Genomic DNA, 26,489 nt, shown 5'->3' on the forward strand with positions numbered 1-26,489 from the left:
TAGAGGAAATAATCATTATTTTGGCGTAGAAGGAGGCCAATCAGCCCATTGTGACTGCGCCCCCTCGCCCTCCGTCCTTTCACGGGCGGGAAAGGGTCGGATTATCCCAGTCCAGGCTCTTTGTGCCCCTGAACGCCTTTAGCAGACGTCTCAAACTGAGGGAGAGCAACGCGAGCGGGAACAACGGGACGTACGGGCGCGAACCTTCGACGGGCAGAGACGGGCGAGGCAGCCAGACCCGCCTCGGGGTGGAGAGGATCGGGCTGCAGGAGCGGATTCCCTCAGTGGCAGGTGAGAATGTGCTAGCGAATGGGGTGGGTGCGGCGTGAGCGGGCGGGGAGGGAGGGGCAGCGGCTACGAGATGTGCTGTGACCAACAGGGGGGGCTAGTCACTGCCTATTTATTGCTGTCGAGAGGAGAGGAGTTCGCAAGCTTCAGAAAGCAGAGCTGAACGCAGGGTGACAGCTTTTGCAGCCCCAGAGAGAGAGAGAGGAGAGAGAGAGAGAGAGAGAGAGGAGAGAGAGAGAGGGAGCAGGAGCTCAGGCAAGTGATCTGCAAACGTTTCCCTTGGTAAGTCCCGGAATTTCAATGAAGTAAATTTATATGTACATCGGTAAATGTCTTCCTTCAATCCGAATTGCGAAGCACCCGCAGCTGTACAAATCCTTTCCCAGTGAGAAGGCGAATATGTAATTGTGTCAGCGTTTTGAAGACTGATTAAAAAACATGAAACGCACCTCCTCCCAAAATGTTGGCTCGAATTGAGAAGCTGATCTCTCTGCCGGCTGCAGAGTAGTTCGAAATTCGCCGACGATCGTCATCGGTGATTAAACCCCCCCCCCCCCCCCCCCCCCCCCCCCGCAACCTCGCACAAAAAGAAAATCCCATTCCGTCAACATTCGCGCCGTATATGAAATGAAAATGAAATGAAAATTGCTTATTGTCACGAGTAGGCTTCAATGAAGTTACTGTGAAAAGCCCCTAGTCGCCCCATTCCGGCGCCTGTTCGGGGAGGCTGTTACAAGTGCGGACGCCGCCTATCGATAATATATCTTTTCGAGCCAAGTTGTGCTATCTTGCTTCGATGAATATTAACGCTGCCTCCCACTGATTTGCAAGGGATTTTCTCATCTGCTCAAATTCAAAGTGATCGCCTGTCGAAAGTGTGTTGCTTCAACACCTGCGGCTGTGTGTCGAAATGTAATAAAGGCAAACGAAGTTTGAGGAATAGTTATGAAACAGGCTGGGTATAAATATTCAAGCGAGTCGATTGAAAGGGACATCCAGCTTCAGGTGAAAATTAATTTCCACCATCGAAATGAATTACAGGTCGCACAATGTTCAACCGGGTTTCAATGTGAGCTCCACATCCCCAGCGACTGATAATGCTCTCACCCTCCTCTTGTCAAATGTCCCTATTGCTTGAACTTTCAAAGGCTGTTTCTTATTTCTCCCTGCAGGCGTCTGAAAGGAACTGACTTTCGATTTTCTCATCGCATCCGAATAAAGGGAGGAGAGAGAGAGAGAGGGAGGGAACGAGAGAGGGAGAGAGAGTGCCCGCAAAGGAGCCATCATCCAGACGGGGAATGCGGGAAGGGGCCAGACAGCATCGGGAAAGTCTGGCAAAGTGAATTCATTTGACATCATTCCGATCGCAATTCCCAAACTGTGGGGTAATTGCAAAGACGGACAGTTGTTGCATCGGTTCAATTGAACAAGAAAAGATACAGGGTGGTCTGTCTTAAACGATCAAAATCCCATTCGCCAGAGAAAAAGCCAGGGCAGTAAAGGGGCGGGTGGTTCTACCGAAGCGCCCGGAGGTTAGAAGGGGGCGAGGAGGACAATGTTGTCCATTTCAACGGAGAGCTGGAGCTTGTATCCAACAAACGCCACCACCTACCAGGTCGCGCTGGTGGACAGTGCCAACAGCTCCTCGCAGTTCACCGGCGTCACCCTCATCCAGTCGTTCAAGCCCCTCATCATCCCCTGCTACGTGCTGCTGGTGTTCGTGGGCATCGTCGGCAACTACCTGCTCCTCTACGTCATCTGCAAGACCAAGAAGATGCACAACGTCACCAACTTCTTCATCGGCAACCTGGCCTTCTCCGACATGCTGATGTGTGCCACCTGTGTGCCCTTCACCCTGGCGTACGCCTTCCACCCGGGCGGCTGGATCTTCGGCACCTTCATGTGCTACTTTGTCTTCCTGATGCAGCCGGTGACGGTTTACGTGTCCGTCTTCACCCTCACCGCCATCGCCGTCGACAGGTAATCGAGGGTTCTCACGTATTTTGGGATTGCCTTCCGCAGGTTTCATCCGAATTAGGATCAGGAAGAGGGCCGCTCTGCCCCTCCAACCTGCTCCGTCACTCAATAAGATCAGTGCTGGTCCGATTGTAACCTCAACCCCACATTCCCGCCGACACCTGATAACCTTTCACCCTCGATAACCTTTCACCCCCATTAATCAAGAATCCAGCCAGCCCTGCCTTAAAAATAATCGAAGACTTTGCTTCCACTGCCCTTTGAGGGAGAAAGTTCCAGAGACTTTCGAATCTCTGAGAGGAAAACATTCTCCCCTCTCCGTTTTAAATGGACGACCTCCGACCTTTAAACGTTGACCCCCTAGTTCTAGATTCTCCCACAAGAGGAAACATCCCTTCCGTCAATACCCCTCTGGATCTTAACGGTTTCGATCAAGTCACCTCGTACTCTTCTAAACTCTAGTAGACACAAACCTTACGTCTCCATCCTTTCAGACATTCCTCATGTTGGTCGAGTAAAACCTTATCTGCGTTGCGTCCAACACATTTACATCTTTTCTTTAATAAGGAGACCAATACTGTACGCAATACTTCAGATGTGGTCTCACCACTGCACTGTACAACTGGAGCATAACTTCCCCTCACAATAAAACGGGCAGCACACGTGGCTAGCACTGTGGCTTCACAGCGCCAGGGTCCCAGGTTCGATTCCCGGCTTGGGTCACTGTCTGTGCGGAGTCTGCACGTTTTCCCCCGTGTCATAGATATCATAGAATTTACAGTGCAGAAGGAGGCCATTCGGCCCATCGAGTCTGCACCGGCTCTTGGAAAGAGCACCCTTCCCAAGGTCAACACCTCCACCTTATCCCCATAACCCAGTAACCCCACCCAACACTAAGGGCAATTTTGGACACTAAGGTCAATTTATCATGGCCAATCCACCTAACTTGCACATCTTTGGACTGTGGGAGGAAACCGGAGCTCCCGGAGGAAACCCCCGCCCACACGGGGAGGATGTGCAGACTCCACACAGACAGTGACCCAAGCCGGAATCGAACCTGGGACCCTGGAGCTGTGAAGCAATTGTGCTATCCACAAGGCTACTGTGCTGCCCAAATGTCAGCGTGGGTTTCCTCCGGGTGCTCCGGTTTCCTCCCACAGTCCAAAGACGTGCAGGTTAGGTGGATTGGCCGCGCTAAATTGCCCTTAGTGTCCAAAAAAGGTTTATGGGTTACGGGGTTAGGGTGGAAGTGAGGGCTTAAGTGTGCAGACTCCATGGGCCGAATGGCCTCCTTTTGCACTGTATGTTCTATGTTGAAAACGATAACGGCGGAGGCAAGACGATAACATTGGTGACCCTCACGGCGCCGAGGTCCCAGGTTCGATCCCGGCCCTGGATCACTGCCCGTGTGAAGTTTACACATTCTCCCCATGTCTGCGTGGATCTCACCCCCACAACTCAAAGATGTGCAGGGTAGGTGGATTGGCTACGGCTAAATTGCCCCTTAATTGGGAAAAATTGGATAGTCTAAATTTATTTTTAAACAGATAATATCGGTGACGTCCATCGTTGCAATCGCTGAAATCTCTGCTGAATCCCGAGGGATCGCTGCTAAATTTTCTGGAACAACTTGTTGCCTGGTAACTGTGTCCTGTTCGAGAGTGTAGTTCCAATGGCCAGCAACAGGGGTTGATCGTCATGCCCAATGTTAAGGGCGGACTTTTACAGACCCTCTCTGACTGGCAGGATTTCCTGCCAAAGGTCAATGCCCTCTGCCTGTAACCCTACCTTTGGACGCTAGGGGGCACTTTATCTCGGCCAATTCACCTAACCCGCACATCTTTGGACTTGTGGGAGGAAACCGGAGCGCCCGGAGCAAACCCACGCAGATCACAGGAGGGGAACGTGCAGACTTCGCACAGACAGTGACCCGAGGCCGGAATCGGACCCGCGCCCCTGGCGCTGTGAGGCAACAGTGCTAACCCCTGCGCCGCCGTGTTCACAAACCTTCGGTATGTTAACTAAATTTGATTCATTACTCAATATCAAACCGCGTATGACATACCACCTGCAGGTTGAAGGACATATGTTTGGACGATATTAGCCGGGGCAGACGGAAGAAATTCCTGAGTTTTCTGATATGAGCTGACGTACTTATCCCAGTCCATGCGGAAGTTAAAATCGTCCATTAAAATGGCTGTCGCTTGTGCAACCTCTGCATTTATACAATCTGCCATTTCCCAGCTCTCTGCAACTACAGCTCCCTCAAGAGGCTGGAGGTTTACACTGCAGTTGTGGGGGGGGGGGGGGGGGGGGGGGGGGGGGGGGGGAGGGGGGGGGGGTTGTGGTGTGGGTGGGGACTTAAAATTAATTAAGCGGTGGGCTGGGAGGTCTGTTGCCTATCCACTTCCACTGGAATTCTACCAGCAGGGGGAATATGTGTTGGGAGGTCAATTGAATCGCCCTTCAGAGGCTGAATGGGCCTCCCCTGCTGCTGCTAATATTTTACCAGTGGTAGGTTCCTCCCAGCCCCCCCACCCCCCTCAGGCCCCAATCGTGGCCCACCCACCCCGGCCTTCCCCACCCCTCCCCCCCCCCCGTGGCCTGCCTCACTGGTCGTTTACAGTCCGCACTCCACAGGCGTGAGTCAGTCACAGCGCTGCACCCGGTAGCATTGCCCGTGGGTGGGGAGTGTGTAGGTGACCGTCACGTTCACTTAGAGAGCGGGGCACCCGATCAAAATGGCGGCCCGATCTCGGCGGAGCCGGTCTCCTAGGCCGACGGGTTCTGCTCCCCACTGCTGAAAACGTTTCCAAGTGCGGTAGAAACTCCCCGAGGACAAGAGAAAATGACTGAATGTGGGTGAATACTTGTCTGGATTTCACTCGCTCATAATGACACGTGGAAACCTTTTTGGGGGAGAATCGCGCCCCCCCTTGGTGCTCCTCGTGAACTTGACGGGATTATGCTGCAGTCCCAGCAGCTGCCTCCGGGTGGCGGTGCTGGACCAACCGATCATTTGATTGGCTAGCAGCCCCCGGAGGAGGGGCATCCTCCCACATGGCGCTGGAAGCCATTACCTCGGCCACCGAACAGGCGCACGGCCCTTAAATCGAGTCAAGGCTTCAAGGCCTAGCGAAGGCCCTGACCTTTCAGCCAGTGGAGGCGGGCGGGGGGGGTTTTCTTCAGTCTTAAATCCTTTCCTGTTTCCTCATTCTTCCTGTCATATCCCAGCCGGGATCTACGGGGTGGGAATGATTATCTGTCCCGTGGTTCTTGCGGAGTGCAAGCTTCCTCGTTTCCCCCTCGAATGCGCCTTAAGTTTGACAACTGCTTGACAACGCAATCCACATTCAGAAAGATCATGATACTGGGTAGATTTTTGCCTTGGCCCTTGTTCCTGCTGCCTTCAGAATGTTAAATCGAGGGCGCACAATTGGGCTTTGAGTGGTTTGGCCCATTTTCTTTCATGTATTTCCCAGGCGAATGGCCTGCCTCTCAACTTCTTGTCATGGGTACAAAAACCCTTTGTGCGATAGCTTTTTTAGAAACAGGTTTCCAAGACTGACAGAAGCCAAATGTGTGAAAGATAAAGGGTGGTGTGTGAGAGCTCAGAGGAGGGGTAAGAACAGGAGAGAGGGGAGAGAGAGAGAGAGGGGGAGAAAGAGAGAAGGGGGGGGGGGGGGGAGAAAAAGTGAGGGAGAGAGAGGTGGGAGAGAGAGAGGGAGAGAGAGGGGGAGAAAGTGAGGGAGAGAGAGAGACGTGGGAGAGAGAGGTGCGTGTGTGAGAAAAAGAGGGAGGGAGAGTGGGGGGAGAGAGGGAGAGAGTGGGGGGGGAGAGGGAGAGAGGAGGGGAGGGAAAGAGAGAGGGAGGAGAGAGAGAGGGAGAGAAAGAGAGAGGGGGGGAGAAAGAGAGGGGGAGGGGTAGAGAAAGTGAGGGAGAGAGAGGGGAGGGGGGAGAAAGAGAGGGGGAGGGGGAGAGAAAATGAGGGAGAGAGAGAGGTGTGTGTATGAGAAAGAGAGAGGGAGAGAGAGAGGGGTGGGAGAGAGAGATGGGGAGAGAGAGGAGAGAGAGATGGGGGAGAGAGAGGGAGAGAGAGAGTGCGGAAATGAGAGAGAGAGAGAGAGAAAGGGGAGGGAGGGAGGAGGGTCAGTAGATTGATTCCAGAGACGAGGGGTTTGTCTTATGAGGAGAGATTGAACAGTTTAGGCCGATTCTCTCTCGCGTTTAGAAGAATGAGGGGAGATCAAATTGAGGTACACAAGATGATAAATGGTATGGATAAAGTAGACGTGGAGCGGATGCTTCCTCTTATGAAGAATTCCAGAACGAGATGTCATAATCTTAGGATAAGAGGTAGCAAATTTAAAACTGAGTTGAGGAGAAACTACTTCTCCCAAAGGGTTGTGAATGTGTGGAATTCGCTACCCCCAGAGTGAGGTGCATGCTGGGACAGTGAGTAAATTTAAGGAGTTCGACAGGTTTTTAATTGGTAATGGGTTGAAGGCCCATGGGGAATGGGCGGCACGGTAGCACAGTGGTTAGCACTGTCGCTTTGCAGAAAGACGTGCTTGTTAGGGTGAATTGGACATTCTGAATTCTCCCTCTGTGTACCCGAACAGGCGCCGGAGTGTGGCGACGAGGGGATTTTCACAGTCACTTCATTGCAGCGTTAATGTCAGCCTACTTGTGAAAATTAGGAGTGGTTAAAAAAAAATAGGCAGGCCAGGATGGGATCAGCCATGATCACATTGAGGGTGTTAGACTCGGGAGGCTGAATTGCCGACTCCTGCTCCTCGGTCACGTGTCCTAGGGAGGAGATGCTCTGGCTGATTTCGCAATCCAGCTCTTGGCCTGTAGGCAGCAGCTGAGGAACATCTCAGCCATGATAGAATGGCGGAGGAGACTCGATGGACTGAATGGCCTAATTCTGCTCCTATATGAACTTATGAAATAGGAAGAGTGTCTAGTTGATGACTCAATGTTCCCTCTCCCTTTTTCCAACAGGTATTATGCGACAGTTCACCCCCTGAAGAAACGGATCTCCATCGGGACCTGCATGTACATCTTGGCCGGGGTCTGGCTCATGTCCTGCGCTGTGGCAGCTCCTGCCCTCGCTCACACCTACCACGTCGAGTTCAAGGACCAAGGCCAGATCATCTGCGAGGAGTTCTGGATAGAGAAAGCCAAGGAGCACCTGGCCTACGCTTACACCACCCTCATCGTGACCTACATCCTGCCCCTGTCGGCCGTCTCCTTGTCCTACCTCCGTATCACCCTCAAGCTGAAGAACCGGGTGGTCCCCGGCAACGTCACCCACAGCCAGGAGAGGTGGGAGAAGGTGAAACGCAAGAAGATCTTCCGGCTCCTGGTGCTGGTGGTGGCCGCCTTCGGGGCCTGCTGGATGCCGCTGCACGTCTTCAACATCCTCCGGGACATCGACATCAACCTGATCAACAAGGACTACTTCAATCTCATCCAGCTGCTCTGCCACTTCCTGGCCATGACCTCGGCCTGCTGCAACCCGTTCCTCTACGCCTGGCTGCACGATCGCTTCAGGGCCGAGCTGAAGAAGATGTTCGCCTGCAAGAAGAAGGTCGTCCCCAGCAACAACTGCGTCGCCGTGAGCATCGTGCTGTGATTGCGCAGCCGGGCCCCGAATTGCCTCTCCGGGCGAACCAAATTCGTTGTGCCCCTGCGCGTCGCGAACACAGCCCGTGGAGATTGCATCAGGGTGCCCCAATGCTTGTTACATTGGTTCCTCCCATGATACGAGGTTGGGGCCCTCTGGGAGTGTTTTGATAGGTCCCCAGATCAGTTCAAGGGTCAGTGAACTCCCCCCCCCCCCCGTTGAGTCAGTCAGCTTGAGGGGGTGGGCCAGCCTACGTGCATCACAAAAAAGGGACAGAAACAAGCCCCAGTTAAGTTTAGGGAAGTTTTAAGTTTTTAAGGATGTCTGGAGGGGCAGTAGGTGGAGGGTCCTCGGGAACAGCAGTGTCCTGCTTGGCATGGCCACGGAGCAGAAAGCGCCGCTTGTGAGCTAGTGTTAGAACATAGAACATAGAGGGCGGCACGGTGGCACAGTGGTTAGCATTGCTGCCTACGGCGCTGAGGACCCGGGTTCGAATCCCGGCCCTGGGTCACTGTCTGTGAGGAGTTTGCACATTCTCCCCGTGTCTGCGTGGGTTTCACCCCCACAACCCAAAGATGTGCAGGGTAGGTGGATTGGCCACGCTAAATTGCCCCTTAATTGGAAAAAATGAATTGGATATTCTAAATTTATAAAAAAAAAAAAAAGAACATAGAACAGTACAGCACAGAACAGGCCCTTCGGCCCTCGATGTTGTGCCGAGCAATGATCACCCTACTCAAACCCACGTATCCACCCTATACCCATAACCCAACAACCCTCCCCCCTTAACCTTACTTTTAAGGACACTACGGGCAATTTAGCACGGCCAATCCACCTAACCCGCACATCTTTGGACTGTGGGAGGAAACCGGAGCACCCGGAGGAAACCCACGCAGACACGGGGAGGACGTGCAGACTACGCACAGACAGTGACCCAGCCGGGAACCGAACCTGGGACCCTGGAGCTGTGAAGCATTTATGCTAACCACCATGCTACCGTGCTGTTGGCACTGGGGAATTCAGGGAACCTTGGAAGGCGAGGTTGAAATGCTGTGAGTTGGGCCATTGGTAAAGCTGACCGAGTGGGGGTGATTTTTGGAGAGCATCTCAATAAGATCTTCGATGAAGAAGCGGCGAATTCCTCGCGAGGCAGCGTTTCTTATTTTTAAAAATAAATTTAGAGCACCCAATTCATTTTTTTCCAATTAAGGGGCGATTTAGCGCGGGCAATCCACCTACCCTTCACATTTTTGTGTTGTGGGGGCGAAACCCACACAGACACGGGGAGAATGTGCAAACTCCACACGGACAGTGACCCAGAGCCGGGATTCGAACCCGGGACCTCGGCGCCGTGAGGCAGCGGTGCTATTCACTGCCCCACCGTGCTGCCCCGTGAGACAGAGTTTCAAGGATATCATTTGACTTGGTGTTTGCTGACGTCTGGGTGGGTTCTTGAGAAATCCATGGACTCTGTCTTGGTTGCGTCTGCCACTCACTCTGTAATGTGGCGTGTTTGGCCACAGTTGCTCTGTTAATTAACACGTACCTTATACTTTCCTTGGATATTAGGATGTAAGATACATATTGTAAGTCATTCTATCTTTCTTAACTTGTGCAATAAAGTTTTTGCTTCTTAAAAACCTGTGGATTCTTGTGGATTCATCCCAACAGCAAAAATCTCAAAATGTATCCGCTTTCAACATAACACTATTGGTCCTGAACCAAATATTCACTTTCCCCCTCCCAAACAACCCCCCCCCCCCACTACTCCCCCACTCCCCCCCCCCCCCCCCCCCCCCCCCCCCCCACAACCACAAACCCACTCTGCCACATTGCAGGTGTCTGGCAGCGGATCGGAACAGGCCTATTGTTGGACGACTGTTCCGGCGATGGACAATCTCATTGAGAGCTGAGGGTGGGGGGGGGGGGGGCGAGGGGGGAGGTGGGAGAGTAGAGCCTCGGGAAAAAAAATAGAAAAATCGTTCCGGATTATGTTGTCCGGCAGGATTTTCTCAACTGTTGGACTAATCCAATCCTTGCCTGTGTTGGAAAAACGTCAAGGGGGCGGGGGGGCTTTTTCAAATTTGGGCAATTGGAAAGTTAACGTGGAACCCTCGGGGGAGCGGTAGGGGGTTGGGGGGCAATAAAACGGGGGGAGACCCATCAGCTGCGAGATGTTCGGTGTTACCAATGCCTGAGGCCTTCATGTGCGCGCAGAGGTTTGCGGACCCCGCGTTTTGCCATTCGGGTGGCTAGCTGTTGACGGCGGCCATTTTGGTGCCGTTTTCTTTGACCCTTGCTGTGTCGACGAGGGGGTCTCTGTCGAGCCGCACTCACGATGGCAGCTCCGGGATCAAATGAAATTGCCGCCTTCCCCCCCCCCCCCCCCCCCCCCCCCCCCCCCCCCCCTCCCTTGCACGCCACAGAAAATTACTTCAGAATTCCCAGGGATTCTGAGAGCCATTTCAAACCTCACCTCCCGTTGGGTGCAGCTGAGGATAATGAGAACAGTTGGAAAGATTGCCTGAAACTTGGGTCCGGATTTTCCGCCCACTGGGCGCACATCACCTCCCTATCCCCGTAACCCAGTAGCCCCAACCAACCCTTTGGGCAATAAGGGTAAATTTAACACAGCCAATACACTAACCCGCACATCTTTTCTGTTGCCTTACTTTGACATCGTCTGCAGCTCTCCGAGACAACTCGGCGGGGGCTGGGCCCTCACCCCCCTCCTCCCCTCCCCAGCCATGGGTGCACAGTAGAGGTGCCAACACGCACCCTCTCTTTTCTCAACGCCCCCCCCCCCCCCCCCACTTCCCGCCCTCCCCGGGCCTTTCCACCACGCTTCAATTGGCCATCCAGCGTGAAGTCACGTTCCGAGCCCGCCGGCGTGTTTTCCCGCTTCCAGTCCGCCAATGGCGGAGCGATGGAAATCGGCCATGCTCAAGAGGCCGGATTTGGAGGAACGCATTGGCTCGGAGCGTCACGGCGGCTGGAGGAGCTGACAGAGGCAAAGAGAAGGGGAATGGGAGGCGGGGAAAACGGAGGCGAGCACAGCCAGAGGGAGGGCGTTGAGCTCCAAATAAATTTCAGCAAGAAGCGTTTCATGTTCCAACGCTTAAAAACGCAGGCCAGTTTTAGTCACGTGTTGCGCTGTGCGCACGTTTACTGGTGAGAATTTGTCAAAGGCCTCATTGCTGCATTGCGTATTGTCAGGGCTGTCACAAGCGATGTTGAAGTGTAAAGGGGGAAGCGCAGAGCGTGTGCGAGGTAAAAATAGACCATGAGTGTCTCGAACAACGCTCTCGAACAACGGGCACTTTACTATTCATTCAGAGTCTCCTCACGCACCGAGTTCTCGTGTTATACCACTTACAACCAGAGGGTGGAGTGAGCCTTGAACTGGGGTTAATCTCCTTTCAGGAGGAATGGCTTTTGATAAGAACTCAAATCAAGATTGATTTGAAATGATTTGATTTGATTTATGGTCGCATGTACCCAAGTACAGTGAAAAGTATTTTTCTGCGGCCGAGGGAACGTACACAGTACGTACATAGTAGACAAGGAGAATAATCGACAGGGTACATTGACAAATGGTACATCGACAAACAGTGATTGGTTACAGTGCGGAGCAAGGGGCCAAACAAAGCAAATACGTGAGCAAGAGCAGCATAGGGCGTCGTGAATAGTGTTCTTACAGGGGACAGATCAGTCCGAGGGGGAGTCGTTGAGGAGTCTTGTAGCTGTGGGGAAGAAGCTGTTCCTACGTCTGGATGTGCGTGTCTTCAGACTTCTGTACCTTCTGCCTGATGGAAGGGTCTGGAAGAAGGCAATGCCTGGGTGGGAGGGGTCTCTGATAATGCTGTCTGCCTTCCTGAGGCAGCGAGAGGTGTAGACAGAATCAATGTGGGGGGTGGCAAGCTTGTGTGATGCATTGGACTGAGTTCACTACAGTCTGCAGTTTCTTGCGATCTTGGACCGAGCAGTTGCCATACCCAAGCTGTGATGCAGCCGGATAGGATGCTCTCTCGGGCACATCTGTAGACGTTTGTGAGAGTCGATGCAGACATGCCAAATTTCTTTAGCTTCCGTAGGAAGTGGGGACTTTGTTGGGCTTTCTTGACTGTTGCATCGACGTGAGTGGCCCAGGACAGACTGTTGATGATGGTGATCCCCCAGGGACTTAAAGCTATCGACCATCTCCACTTCGGAGCCATTGATGCAGACGGGGGGGTGTGCCGTGCTGCGCTTCCTGAAGTCGATGACCAGTGTGGTGAATGTAACTTAGTAATTCACACTGTATTTACCAATACCATTGTAAGCGCAGTAGCGTTATCCGACCACTAGGGGGAGTAGCTCTGGGAATGCTCAGGGGTTTGTACAGGGCTCCACCCTTGGCTCCGCCCATGACTCCGCCCCCTGGACTACTGTATAAATACCCTTGTCCAGAGCCAGCCTGCAGTTCATCAAGAGTCCAACGGGTAACAGGCTGGCTCTGTAGTAAGTAGATTAAAACCACTGTTCATATCTTAACGCACATGTCTAGTGAATTGATGGTTCCATCAACCAGTTCCTTGGTCTTTCCAACATTTAGAGAGAGGTTGTTTTCGGTACACCATGCAACCAAGTGATTTATCTCCCTCCTGTAGCCTGATTCGTCGTTGTCTGAGATACAGCCCACCACAGTTGTATCATCGGCAAACTTACAGATTACTTCCCAGGTCATGACACCAACTAACAGGAGACACACGGTATCGCTCTATGAGTGGTTTTGATGCGTGGGAAGAAGGGGCTATCACTAGGTGAATATCAATGGGTTATCAATGGGGGAATTTTAGATTTAACTAATAAATAGGGGTTAAAAAGCTAGTTAATAATGGTCAGGAAATTACTGAGCTGCAACAACACACCTGGTTCACTCGTATCCTTGAGGGGAGGAAATCTGCCGACCTTGCCTGATCTGGCCTACATGTAACTCTGGACCCACAGCAATGTTTGGTCAGCTCTCAATTTCCCCTCAAAGCCGACGAGAGAGCCACTGAATTGAAGTTGGATCAACGCCACCTTCTTGAGGGCAATTAGGGATGGACAACAAAAGCTGACCGTACCAGTGACGCTAACCCCCCCCCCCCCCCCCCCTCCCCACCCCACAGGAATGAGTGAAAAGGTGAATGCGGACATCCGAAAGAGGATCAGGAGATAGACCACTAGGCCCCTCGAGCCTGCTCCACCATTCAATATGATCATGGCTGATCCGATTGTTAGCTCAACCCCACAATCCCACCCCCCCCCCCCCCCGATGACCTTTCACCCCCTCGTTAATCGAGAATCTGTCGCATCTACGTCTTCCCTTCAATAAGGCGACCAATACTCCACACAATGTGGTCTTTACACTTTGTGCCCCCTGGATTGCTTCGCTTCGGCCTTCACTTCTGCTGCCCTCCTGCCCGTTTCTTTGGTTGCCGCTGCCCGTGGGATCTTGCCATGCGGCCAATTGGCTGTGTGGGGCGTTATTCCGCCGAAGCGACGGGGGGGGGCGGCGCCGTGGAGTAATTCTCCGGAGGGCTAAAGGATGGCCTAAAGTTGTCACGGTAACGCTAGCTCTTCTTGTCTCGGGGGACACAATGTGATGGACAATTTGTCAAGGGTGACCGTTGTGTTCCCTGGGTTCAATCCACCCTCCCCTCTCAGTTCCTCACTGGCGCAGTTACCAGCAGCAGCCACCAGGTAGTGATAATGAGCACCAGAGTTTACCCTCTCTCTCTCTCTCTCTCACTCCCTCGCTCTCTTTCTCTCCCTCTCTTTCTCTCGCCCCCCTCACAAAGAACAAAGAAACATACAGCACAGGAACAGGCCCTTCGGCCCTCCAAGCCTGTGCCGACCATGCTGTCCAACTAAACAAAAATCTTCTACTGGGTCTGCATCCCTCTATTCCTATCCTATTCATGTATTTGTCAAGATGCCCCTTAAATGTCACTATCAAACTCTCCCCATACCCTTTGACCCCCTCAAAGGTCAAACTACCTTCTTTTTTTTCTTCTTTTAAAAAAGATTTAGAGTACCCAATTATTTTTTCCAATTAAGGGGCAATTTAGCGTGGCCAATCCACCTACTCTGCACATTTTTTGGGTTGTGGGGGCGAAACCCACGCAGACACGGGGAGAATGTGCAAACTCCACACGGACAGTGAGCCAGAGCCGGGATCGAACCTGGGACCTCAGCGCCGTGAGGCAGCAGTGCTAACCACTGGGCCACCGTGCCGCCCTGCCGAGTGCTTTTATTAGTGATCACGTTACGCGTGCGGCTTCTTGTTTTGGACCCCTCCCTCACCTCCCCTCTCCCAGCTATCCCTGGCTCCTCAAGTCGAATAATTCTCTCCAGCACGATGCCTTTCAGCTCTCAAGTCTCAATACTGACTCACGCCGAATTGCCTCCCCTTGCGTCAGGGGCACTCGAGATGCCTGTCAGCTGAAATGATGCTAATGTTTTTCGGGGAATATGTGATTGCTGCTTTGCCTTGCTCGACTGTGGTGTCAGATGGCTCATTGCAGCTCCTTTTCCAGGCAGCGCTCGAAATGCTTCGCTCCCCACTTGCACACAGTCCGGTGCCGGCTGAATCACTGTGCGAATTGCAAGGGTGACTCATCGTCTCACGCCCAGGTGCTGAGCGAGTTTCAAACCTGAAGCATTCCTGTGTGCATTATGTCAACAATAACACGGCATTGGATCACGGCGCCGAGGTCCCAGGTTCGATCCCGGCTCGGGGGGTCGCTGACCGTGTGGAGTTTGCACATTCTCCCCGTGGGTTTCGCCCCCAAAGATGTGCAAGGTAGGCGAATTGAACACGCTAAATTGCGTCTTGATTGGGGGGGAAAAAAATGAATTGGGTACTCTAAATTTATCTTTAAAAACATGGCGTTGGAGAGAGGGCCCAAAGTGAATGATTACGCTGATGATACAAAGAGGTGAGTTGTTAAAAACGTGGCAGGTGGAATATAATGTGAAGTTAGTCACTTTGGGAGGATAAATAAAGAAGCTGAACATTATTTAAATGGAAAGCGAATGGAGAAAGTTGCAGCGTGGGGGGATTTGGGAGGGTTCTCGTACATCAATCACAAAAAGCTACCATGCAAGTTCAGCAGGTAATCGGGAAGGCGAATCTTGGCCTTCATTTCAAAGGGAATGGAGTCTAAAAATAGGGAGGCCTTGCTAAAATTATACAAGGCACTAGTTCGACCACACCTGGAATAGTTTTGATCCCTTTATTGAAGGAAAGATATACTGGCATTGGAGGCAGTCCAGAGAAGGTTCCGGATGGGAGGGATTTTCTTATGAGGAGGGGTTGGTGGTGCCTGTACTCAATCGAGTTTAGAAGAACAAGAGGCGATCATGTATGGCAGTGCGGTAGCACAAGTGACTAGCACCGTGGCTTCACAGCTCCAGGGTCCCAGGTTCGATTCCCGGCTCGGGTCACCGTCTGTGCGGAGTCTGCACGTTCTCCCCGTGTCTGCGTGGGTTTCCTCCGAGTGCTCCGGTTTCCTCCCACAGTCCAAAGACGTGCAGGTTAGGTGGATTGGCTGTGATCAATTGCCCTTCGTGACCAAAAAAGGGTCGGAGGAGTTATTGGGTTACGGGGATAGGGTGGAAGTGAGGGCTTATGTGGGTCAGTGAAGACTCGATGGGCCGAATGGCCTCCTTCTGCACTGTTTGTTCTACGCTGAAACATATAGGATTCTCAGGGGGCTTGACAGATACTTAGAGGTTGTTTCCCCTTGTGGAAGAGTCTAGGACCAGAGGGCATAATCTCAGAGTGAGGGGGCGTCCATTTCAGACAGAGATGAGGAGGAATTTCTTCTCTCAGAGAGGAGTGAATCTGTGGAATTCTTTACCGCAGAGAGCTGGAGAGGCTGGGCCGTTATGGTCAAGGCTGAGAGAGACAGATTTTTAATCGGTAAGGGAATCGAGGGTTATGGATATAAGGCAGGAAAGTAGAGTGGTCAGATGGCCGACTTCAGTTTCTATGTCTTATGCACCTGAACGTTGATCAGTGATATTTTTTTTTTCTGAAGCATATTCTACACCAGGTTAGTCAAACCTTTTTTGCCTGGGGCAGAGGGGAGGGTCCACGTGTTCATTTATTACTCACTCAAGGCGCAGCTGAACAAATTTCGGAAAGATACAGCTTGGCACATTCAACACGAATATCAAAAAAAGCTGAAGGAACAAAATGATTTGCTGAGCAAAATTAAAGCCAGCTCCGCTACTAAACACCGTGCACACACACACACGAGTGTGTGGGAAAACCTGGCTCCAACTCCATCTACATGTTTGTTGACGACATGACCATAATGGGTCGGACCTTGAACAATGATGTGTCAGAATACAGGAGAGAGAGAGAGAGAGAGAGAGAGAACCGAGTGGTGTAACAACAACAATCTCTCCCTCAATGTCAGCAAAACTAAGGAGCTGGTCATTGACGTCAGGAAGCAAAGTATTGAGGTGGAGATAGTTGACAGCTTCAAATGTGTAGGTGTTCACATCACTAACAATCTGTCCTGGTCCACCCATGTCGACGTTACGACCAAGAATGCACAATAGCGCCCATATTTCCTCAGGAAATTAAGGAAATTTGGCATGTCCACACCAATTTTTACAGATGCACCATCCAATCTGGCTGCATCACAGCCTGGTATGGCAACTGCTCGGCCCAAGACTGTAAGAAACTACAGAGACACGTGAACACAGCAAAGTCCATCACACGAACCCGCCTCCCATCCATTGACTCTGTCTACACCTCCCGCTGCCTGGGGAAAGCGGGCAGCATAATCAAACACCCCTCCCACCCGAATTATTCTCTCTTCCATCGGGCAGGAGATACAGAAGTCTGAGAACACGCACGAACAGACTCAAAAACAGCTTCTTCCCCGCTGTTACCAGACTCCTGAATGACCCTCTTATGGACTGAACTGATCTCCACACATCCTCCCTACTGTGTAGTACTTCACTCCGTATTCTTCACCCGATGCCAGTGTCCATGTATTTACCTTGTGTATTTATGTATGTCCCATGTTTTTTCATGTACGGAATGGTCTGTCTGGACTGTACGCAGGACGATACTTTTCACTGTACCTCGGTACACGTGACAAGAAATCAAATCCAAATCCAAGCAATAAATTGATAATTTAAAAAAAAAAGAGCCGTTAATAAAGATGACCATTTGAGGGTGGGAGGGTCAGAGTGTGTGCGCGTGTCTCCAGCTCATTCCCAGGTTGGCATTCACCCATCCGTGTTCGCTCCGTCGCCGCTGCCAGCGAGGATTGGAGCATTTGGAGCTCAGCCGACTCTTCATTCACTGCAGCGGGATTGGAGACACCCGCCGGTGTGTGAGCGAACGGAGAATTCCGGCCCCAGTCTCAGGGTGCTCGCTCACCCACCCTCGCCCAATGTGTGAGCGGGTGTGTGAGTGTGCGCTGGCGTGTCGGTGCGTTCCTCTCCCACCATTTCGCTGCTGATAGGCTCACTAGGGAGACCGCGGGGGAGGAACAGTCTGCCATTGGAGGAGGATCTGCCGGAGGAACCTTCACTGACATGTCATCGGCATTTGAACCATAGCTCCCGGGTGGGGGGGGGGGGGGAACACAAAATGGCTTTGTGGGTCGCATCCAGCCCATAGGCCACAAGTTCTGCATTTCCCTTGTCGTACGTGATGTATTAAGGAAAACTTTGTCTTTTTTAGAACAGTACAGCACAGAACAGGCCCTTCGGCCCTCAATGTTGTGCCGAGCAATGATCACCCTACTCAAACCCACGTATCCACCCTATACCCGTAACCCAACAATCCCCCCATTAACCTTACACTACGGGCAATTTAGCATGGCCAATCCACCTAACCCGCACATCTTTGGACTGTGGGAGGAAACCGGAGCACCCGGAGGAAACCCACGCACACACGGGGGAGGACGTGCAGACTCCGCACAGACAGTGACCCAGCCGGGAATCGAACCTGGGACCCTGGAGCTGTGAAGCATTTATGCTAACCACCATGCTACCGTGCTGCCTATGTGGCACAATGCCCCGGCTCGCGAGCAAACATAACTTCGCTGCTGGGTTGAAAGTCCAAGACGTCGGATTTACGGTCATGTGGGAAAGATTAGAAGCTCAAATATCTGGCATGACTCGCAGCAGAGAAGGCTAAGAGGAGATTTATCGGGGGCGTTTAACACCATGAGCGATTTGGAGAGATGGAACAGCTAAAGAGGTTGTATTAACAGTGGCCAAAAGGTCGAGAAGCAGGAGGGAAAAGAGCCAGAGGCGGCGTGAGGGAAACCTGTGTTTATCAACGCGTGGTTGGCACCTGGAATATGCTGACTGATACTTAAGGGCAGCTTTGTAAAGTTCGCAGGCTTGAGAAAGGGGGACAATTGCGGGACTGTGGGGAACGGCTTGGGGGGGTGGGACTGACTGGATCGCTCTTCGGAAGAGATAGCACCGGCTCGGTGGGCTGAATGTGGCGACTAGGGGCTTTTCACAGTAACTTCATTGAAGCCTACTCGTGACAATAAGCGATTTTCATTTCATTTCTTTAGGTGTCTCCAATCACTCAATTCTTTCAAGGGTTAATGTGAGCTTTTATGATTGTTACCTTTGCTCACGGCGCCGAGGACCCGGGTTCAATCCTGGCTCTGGGTCACTGCCCGTGTGAAGTTTGCACATTCTCCCCGTGTCTGCGTGGGTTTTGCCCCACAACCCAAAGATGTGCAGAGTAGGTGGATTGGCCACGCGAAATTGCCCCTTAATTGGAAAAAATTAATTGGTTACTCTAAATTTATTTTAAAAAAAATAATTGTTACCTTTGCATTCAAAGATGAGACGGTGGTGTTGGGGTGATGTCATTGTAATAATAATAATTCAGAGGCCCTTGGGACGCAGGTTCAAATCCCAATTGGCAGCTGGTGGAATTTAAATTGTTCATTTCTTAAAAATAAATTTAGAGTACCCAATTATTTCTTTTCCAATTAAGGGGCAATTTAGCGTGGCCAATCCACCTGCCCTGCACATCTTTGGGTTGTGGGGGTGAGACCCACGCAGACACAGGGAGAATGTGCAAACTCCACACGGACAGTGACCCGGGGCCGGGATCGAAGCCGGGTCCTCGGCGCCGTGAGGCAGCAGTGCTAACCACTGCGCCGCCGTGCTGCCCTATGTTCAGTCCATAAGTGTGGAATTGTCGCTAATCTCAGTAATGATGACCATGAAACTTGTTGTAAAAATCCATCTGGTTCACTGGGGCAGCAGGGTAGCACAGTGGGTAGCATTGTTGTTTCACAGCGCCAAGGACCCAAATTTGATTCCCGGCTTGGGTCACTGTCTGTGCGGAGTCTGCACGTTCTCCCCGTGTCTGCGTGGGTTTCCTCCGGGTGCTCCGGTTTCCTCCCACAAGTCCCGAAAGACGTGCTTGTCAGGTGAATTGGACGTTCTGAATTCTCCCTCCGTGTACTCGAACAGGCGCCGGAGTGTGGCGACCAGGGGCTTTTCACAGTAACTTCATAAGACTATAAGACATAGGAGCAGAATTAGCCCACTTGGCCCATCGAGTCTGCTCCACCGTTCAATCATGATTGATATGTTTCTCATCCCATTCTCCTGCCTTCTCCCCATAACCCCTGACCCCCTTATTAATCAAGAACCTATCTATCTCTGTCTTAAAGACACTCAGTAATTTGGCCTCCACAGCCTTCTGCGGCAAAGAGTTCCACAGATTCACCACCCTCTGGCTGAAGAAATTCCTCCTCATCTCTGTTTTAAAGGGTCGTCCCTTTAGTCTGAGATGGTGTCCTCTGGTTCTAGTTTTTCCTACAAGTGGAAACATCCTCTCCACGTCCACTCTATCCCGGCCTCGCAGTATCCTGTAAGTTTCAATACGATCCTCCCTCATCCTTCTAAACTCCAAGGAGTACAGACCCAGAGTCCTCAACCGTTCCACATACGACAAGCTCTTCATTCCAGGGATCATTCTTGTGAACCTCCTCTGGACCCTTTCCAAGGCCAGCACATCCTTCCTTAGATACGGGGCCCAAAACTGCTCACAATACTCCAAATGGGGTCTGAGCAGAGCCTCAGAAGTACATCCCTGATCTTGTATTCTAGCCCTCTCGACGTGAATGCTCACACTGCATTTGCCTTCCTAACTGCCGACTGAACCTGCACGGAATCGTGAACAAGGACTCCCAAGTCCCTTTGTGTTTCCGATTTCCTAACCATTTCCCCATTTAGAAAATAGTCTATGCCTAAATTCCTCTTTCCAAAGTGCATTGGTGTCAGTCCACAACTTAAATCAGGATAGTCTTCCGGATTCTTCCATTTGACTTAAAGGCACAGGCCAGGGCTTTCGTCTGCTTGAAGACACCATGAATCATTCCTGGATCAAAAATGTCGCGGCAAGAATAAAAGAAAAGGGGAAAGAAGGGAATGGGCCGAATGGACTCCTCCTGCTCCTATCTTCTATGTTTCTATAAAAAGGGAGAAACAGGAAGGACTCTGGCACTGTACAAGTTCAGAGTTCAGGTACCAGCTCTGTTGTTTTTGCTTTACCTGGAGAGTGTGCAAGGCAGCGAACGGCCCCTGCATTTCGGTACTCAAAGGGTGTGCGATTTTCCCTGCCTCATTTGTGCCTGCGCTCAGGTTTCACGTAAACACAGGTTTGGAGGCTGCAAGGGTGACTCAGCTGCTGTGGGGAAATCGAAGGAGGAAGTGAAACCGATCTGGGCTGGGTCATCAATACGCCAGTTTCCACTGCCTGCATTGTCACAAATATTCGGGGCCTGCTTACGGGAAGTGGCAAGGCTTGCTCTGGTAACGGCTACCATTTGCGAAACTGAGCCAGAAGGGTCCTTGACGTTAAAAAAAACAGAGGGTGCTGGGAAAATCCCAGCGGGTATGCCAACATCTGCAGAGAGAGGAAACGGAGTTAACGGAGTTTCAGATTCCGCGTGACTCTCGTTACACGTGAGAACACCCCCCCACCAGGTACGCGGTACATACTCGTGCGACTCGGCAAACGTTGTCTATCTCATACGCTGCAGGAAAGGATGTCCCGAAGCGTGGTACATTGGCAAGATCATGCAGACGCGGCGACAACGAATGAACGGGCATCGCGCGACAATCACCAGGCAGGAATGTTCCCTTCCAGTCGGGGAACACTTCAGCAGTCAAGGGCATTCAGCCTCTGATCTCCGGGTAAGCGTTCTCCACGGCGGCCTTCAGGACGCGCGGCAACGCAGAATCGCCGAGCAGAAACTGATCGCCAAGTTCCGCACACATGAGTGCGGCCTCAAATGAAATGAAAATGGCTTATTGTCACGAGTAGGCTTCAATTAAGTTACTGTGAAAAGCCCCTAGTCGCCACATTCCGGCGCCTGTCCGGGGAGGCTGGTACGGGAATCGAACCGTGCTGCTGGACTGCTTGGTCTGCTGTAAAAGCCAGCGATTTAGCCCAGTGAGCTAAACTAGCCCCTGGGATTCATGTGGCATTACATTCACCCCCCACCATCTGGCCTGGACTTGCAAAATCCTACCAACTGTCCTGGCTTGAGATAATTCACACCTCTTTAACCTGGGATTACCCCTATTTCTGGATCTGTAATGATTTGATTACCCGCAAATGCTCGCATTCCAAGCATTGTCTGGCATCTTTGACTTTGTCTATATAAATGTTTCTGGAACATACCTCTCCCTTCACCTGAGGAAGGAGCAGTGCTCCGAAAGCTGGTGTTTGAAACAAATCTGTTGGACTTTAACCTGGTGTTGTAAGACTTCTTACTGTAAAAGAGAGGGAGAAATGTTTAGGATTTGAAGAGGGGGTGAAGCAGATTCGAAGGTGCAGGGTAGGTGGGAGCAGGGGAGAGACTTGACAAAAGGGCAGAAGGCCAAGGGAATGTTAATTTCATAGAATTTACAGTGCAGAAGGAGGCCATTCGGCCCATCGAGTCTGCACTGGCTCTTGGAAAGAGCACCCTACCCAAGGTCAACACCTCCACCCCATCCCCATAACCCAGTAACCCCCACCCAACACTAAGGGCAATTTTGAACACTAAGGGCAATTGATCACGGGCAATCCACCCAACCTGCCCATTTTTGGACTGTGGGAGGAAACCGGAGCACCCGGAGGAAACCCACGCACACACGGGGAGGATGTGCAGACTCCGCACAGACAGTGACCCAAGCCGGAATCGAACCTGGGACCCTGGAGCTGTGAAGCGATTGTGCTATCCACAATGCTACCGTGCTGCCCACTACAATAATATCCATCTCCGGGCTACCAGGGAAGCCAGAACGTCTGCCTCTTTCTCCTCCTGGATTCCCGGGTCTTCCGACACCCCGAAAATCACCACCTCCGGACTCCGCGCCACCCTTGTTTTTAACACCGTGGACATGACATCCACAAACCCCTGCCAAAATCCCCTCAGCTTTGGGCATGTCCAAAACATGTGGACATGGTTCGCTGGTCCTCCCGCACACCTTGCGCACCTGTCTTCTACCACAAAGAACCTGATCATCCAGGCCACTGACATGTGGGCCCGGTGAACAGCCTTGAACTGTATCAGGCTGAGCCTGGCACATGTTGTGGATGCGTTGACTCTACTCAACGCTTCTGCCCATAGACCATCCTCTATCTCTTTCTTCCCAACTCCTCCTCCCACTTACGCTTCAGCTCCTCGGTCTGTGTCTCCTCTGACCCCATGAGTTCCTTATAGATGTGCGAGACCTACCCTTCTCCTACCCATATTCTGGAAACTACCCTGTCCTGAATCCCCCTTGGCGGTGGGAAGGTTGAGACCTGCCTACGTAGGAAGTCCCACACCTGCAGGTAGCTGAATTTGTTTCCCCTTGCCAATCCAAATTTCTCCTCCAGCTCCCTCAAGCTAGGAAAGCTCCCCTCTATAAACATTTCCCCATCCTCTCAATCCCTGCCCTCTGCTATCTCCGAAACCCCCCATCCATCCTTCCCGGGATGAACCGGTGATTATTATAAATTGGAGACCAGACCGATGCTCCCTCTGCTCCCCCACGTTTCCTCCATTGCCCACAGACTCTTAGGGCCGCCAACACCACGGGACTGGTGGAGTACCGTACCGGTGGGAATGGCAGACGTCATTATCAATGCCTCCAAGCTGGTGCCCTTACATGAAGCCGCCTCCATACGTTCCTATGCCAACCCTCCCCCCACCACCCACTTCCTGATCATGGCTATATTCGCCGTCCAATAGTAGTTACTGAAGTTTGGCAGCACCAGCCCGCCCTCTCCCCGAATGGCAGTGTTAAAGACTAAAGGAGGTGCTGATAGCGACATAAAGGTAATATGGCAGAATGTGTTAATAGCAGAACAAGGGTCGACGCTCTGTGAAACGTGCTAAGGACAAGTGACCGTGGCCCTGGGGGAAGGGTAAGGGGTGGGGGGGGTCTGAGGTACTAAAATGGGGGTCAAGGTGGAGGTGAAAGTCCTTGCCGCCATCAGCATCTTCTTTAGTCGGTACTTTCCTACTTTTTGAGCTGTTCAAAAATTCTGTTTGTGCTACAATCAGATGATGGGGCTCAACTGCAATTTTAACTCTGGCCTCCGGCCACTTGAGGTGCTGCAGTCACCTCTCCAGTAGGTCAATGGGTTCCGAATGAGTTCAAGTCGAGCATTACTCCCCCCCCTCCATCTCAACTGTGCACTTCGCAAATCCCTCTTTTGTCTTTTTTCCAACCCCACCCCCTCCGATCATGAGCTGAGCTTCTGACCCTCCATTAACCTCCCCACAAAGGTCATGAACTTTCACCTCCGCGACCTCAGCTACCTGAGCCGTGACCTCGACCTATCTACCTTCTAGCGTGTCTGTATCAAAGAACAAAGAACAGCACAGGAACAGGCCTTCGGCCTACCCCTGTATCCTTCTGCATCCAGTCTGTTCATGTGTTTACCCAGATAAGTCTGAAAGGTCGCTAACGTATCTGCCTCAACCACCTCACTTGGCAGCGCATTCCAGGCCACCACCACCCCTGTGTAAAAAAACACCCCCGCACATCTCCACTGAACCTATCCCCCCCTCACCTTGAACTTGTGCCCCCTTGTAATTGTCATTTCCGCCCTGGGAAAAAGCCTCCACCCTACGTATACCCCTCATGAATTTATAAGCTTCTCTCAGGTGGCCCCTCAGCCTCCGTTTCTCTAGCGATAAACAATCCCAGTTTATTCAATCTCTCCACATAGCTAATACCCTCCATACCAGGCAACATCCTGGTAAACCTTTTCTGTACTCTCTCCAAAGCCTCCACGTCCTTCTGGTAGTGCGGTGACCAGAATTGGACACGGTATTCCAAATGTGGCCGAGCCAACGTTCTATATAACGGTAACATAATTTGCGAACTTTTATACTCGATACCCTGAACGAATGCTAACGTGAGCCAAGCAATCCGGATGCTGGAATATGAAAGGAAAAGAGGGAAGGCTGGAAAAGCTCAGCAAGCCAGCCAGCGTCCGAAGGGAGATAAAACAGAGCGAACGTTTCGAGTCCATTTGGCGTTTCATCAGAACTGAAGAGAGGGACATGGATGGAGAGATTGCAACAAGGTGCAGCAACCTACAAGAGTCAGATGGTCCTTGTTTGTTTGGGGGGGGGGGGGGGGGTGGGGGGGGGGGGGGGTGGAGAGTGGATGCAATAATCCAAATTCGAGAAGGTGCAAATGAAACGCTCCTCCGAGGAGGGTTTGGGGCCTGGGACAGAGAGGAAGGAGGAGGTAAAGTTGTTGCATCTTCTGCGATTTGCAAGGCCAGGTGCCCTGGGAAAGGGTTGAGGAGTTGGGTATGACGGAAAAGTGGACTTGGCAGTCACAGAGGGAGTGATCCCTGCGGAATGCTGGCAAGGAAAGTGAAGGGATGTGTTGGCTATATTAATACTGCCCACGTTAGCTTCTCATCTTCCAATATCGTCCAATCTTCTGATACCTGTAGCCTTTATTGATATGGACTGGAGTGCAGTCCGTCTCTTCAAATGAAAGTTCCTCCATGAAACTTCTTTACTATCTCCTCAACTCCCTCCCGTCAGATATCTCCTCCGGCCTCTTCGTTCCCTTGACTCGGTTGATGGTATTCTGCGCCACAGAGTGCTGGGTTCGAGTCCCATTGGCTGACTGTGCTGCCCTAGAATGGCAGTAGGAATTCGATGATTCTATTCTATAATTCTATAGTCCTTAGTTCTATAGCTTGAATGGACGTCGAAGAGGCAGCAGGGGGCGGGGGAGGGGGGGGGGGGGGAAGAGAAGGCAAACGAGAGAGAGGCCTCCTTGCTTGGGAGCAGTGGCAGGCTGCAGTGGAGGGTGAGTAAAGGAAGGGGCGCTTCAAGACAGAATCACCCACTCTCCAAACCTTTGAATCATTCAATTAAACTACCCCTGCCCCACCTCATCACCTACAGGAATATTGAGGCTGACTGGAATATTCTGAGACGGCAGGGAAATCCCAGGAGCCCCTGTGATATAGTCATATTCTACAGCTCAGAAAGAGGCGCTTCGGCCCATTCAGTCAGTGCTGGCCATCAAGCACCGATCTACTCTAATCCCATTCCCCAGCACTAGGCCCGAGGCCTTGTTCGCTACCGTGTTTCCAAGAGCTCATCTAAACACTTCTTAATAGTTGTGAGAGTTCCTGCCTCTACCACCCTTTCAGGCAGTGAGTTCCAGATTCCCATCATCCTCTGGGTGAAAAAGGTTTTTCCTCCAATCCCCTCTCAATCTCCTGCCCCTTACCTTAAATCTGTGCCCCCTGGTTATTGACCCTCTACTAAGGGGAAAGTTCCTCCCTATCCACCCTATCTGTGTCCCTCATAATGTTGTCCGCCTCAATCAGGTCCCCCCTCAGCCTTCTCTGCTCCAAGGAAAACAACCCCAGTCTAACCAGCCTCTCTCCATAGCTGAAACGCTCCAGCCCAGGCAACATCCTGGTGAATCTCCTCTGCACCCTCTCCAGGGCAATCACATCCTTCCTATAGAGTGGCGACGAGAACTGCACTCAGTACTCTAGCTGTGGCCTAACCAGCGTTTTATACAGCTCCATCATAACCTCCCTGCTCTTATATTCTATACCTCGGCTAATAAAGGCAAGTATCCCATCAGCCTCCTTAACCACCTTATCTACCTGCCCTGCTGCCTTCAGGGATCTGTGGACAAGTACCCCAAGGTCCCTCTGCTCCTGCGTACATCCCCCCGTTCATTGTGTATTCCCACAATGCATCACCACACATTTTTCAGGGTCAAATTCCATTTGCCACCAATTGGCCCATGTGACCAGCCCATCTATATCCACCTGTAATCTAAGGCTCTCCTCCTCGCTATTTACCACGCCACAAATATTCCTGTCATCTGTCAACTTGCTGATTCCCCCCTCCCCCAATATTCACATTCAGTGTGTGGACAGTAGACTTCAAGAGGGCGGCACGGTAGCACAGTGGTTAGCACTGTTCACAGCACCAGGGCACCGGGTTCGATTCCCGGCTTGGGTCACTGTCTGTGCGGAGTCTGCATGTTCTCCCCGTGTCTGCGTGGGTTTCCTCCG

General features: G+C 51.9%; 2 protein-coding genes across 2 annotated transcripts in view; both read left to right on the forward strand.

Moving 5' to 3' along the window:
• The first annotated feature begins 504 nt into the window (after positions 1-504).
• LOC119957443 (prolactin-releasing peptide receptor-like) lies at positions 505-8,321 on the forward strand. Its single transcript, XM_038785515.1, has 3 exons — positions 505-570; positions 1,461-2,268; positions 7,273-8,321. The coding sequence occupies exons 2-3, from the start codon at positions 1,844-1,846 to the stop codon at positions 7,904-7,906; spliced, it is 1,059 nt and encodes a 352-aa protein (XP_038641443.1). The 5' UTR covers positions 505-570; positions 1,461-1,843; the 3' UTR covers positions 7,907-8,321.
• Positions 8,322-14,809: 6,488 nt separating this feature from the next.
• The window catches only part of LOC119957549 (rab11 family-interacting protein 1-like), a 38,004-nt gene continuing 26,324 nt past the window's right edge, over positions 14,810-26,489 (forward strand). Inside the window, 1 exon segment of the mRNA XM_038785696.1 lies at positions 14,810-14,862. Within this exon segment, the coding sequence (XP_038641624.1) occupies positions 14,810-14,862 (53 nt within the window).

Source organism: Scyliorhinus canicula, chromosome 26 (assembly GCF_902713615.1).
Source record: "Scyliorhinus canicula chromosome 26, sScyCan1.1, whole genome shotgun sequence".
In the NCBI taxonomy this organism is placed as follows: Eukaryota; Metazoa; Chordata; class Chondrichthyes; order Carcharhiniformes; family Scyliorhinidae; genus Scyliorhinus; species Scyliorhinus canicula.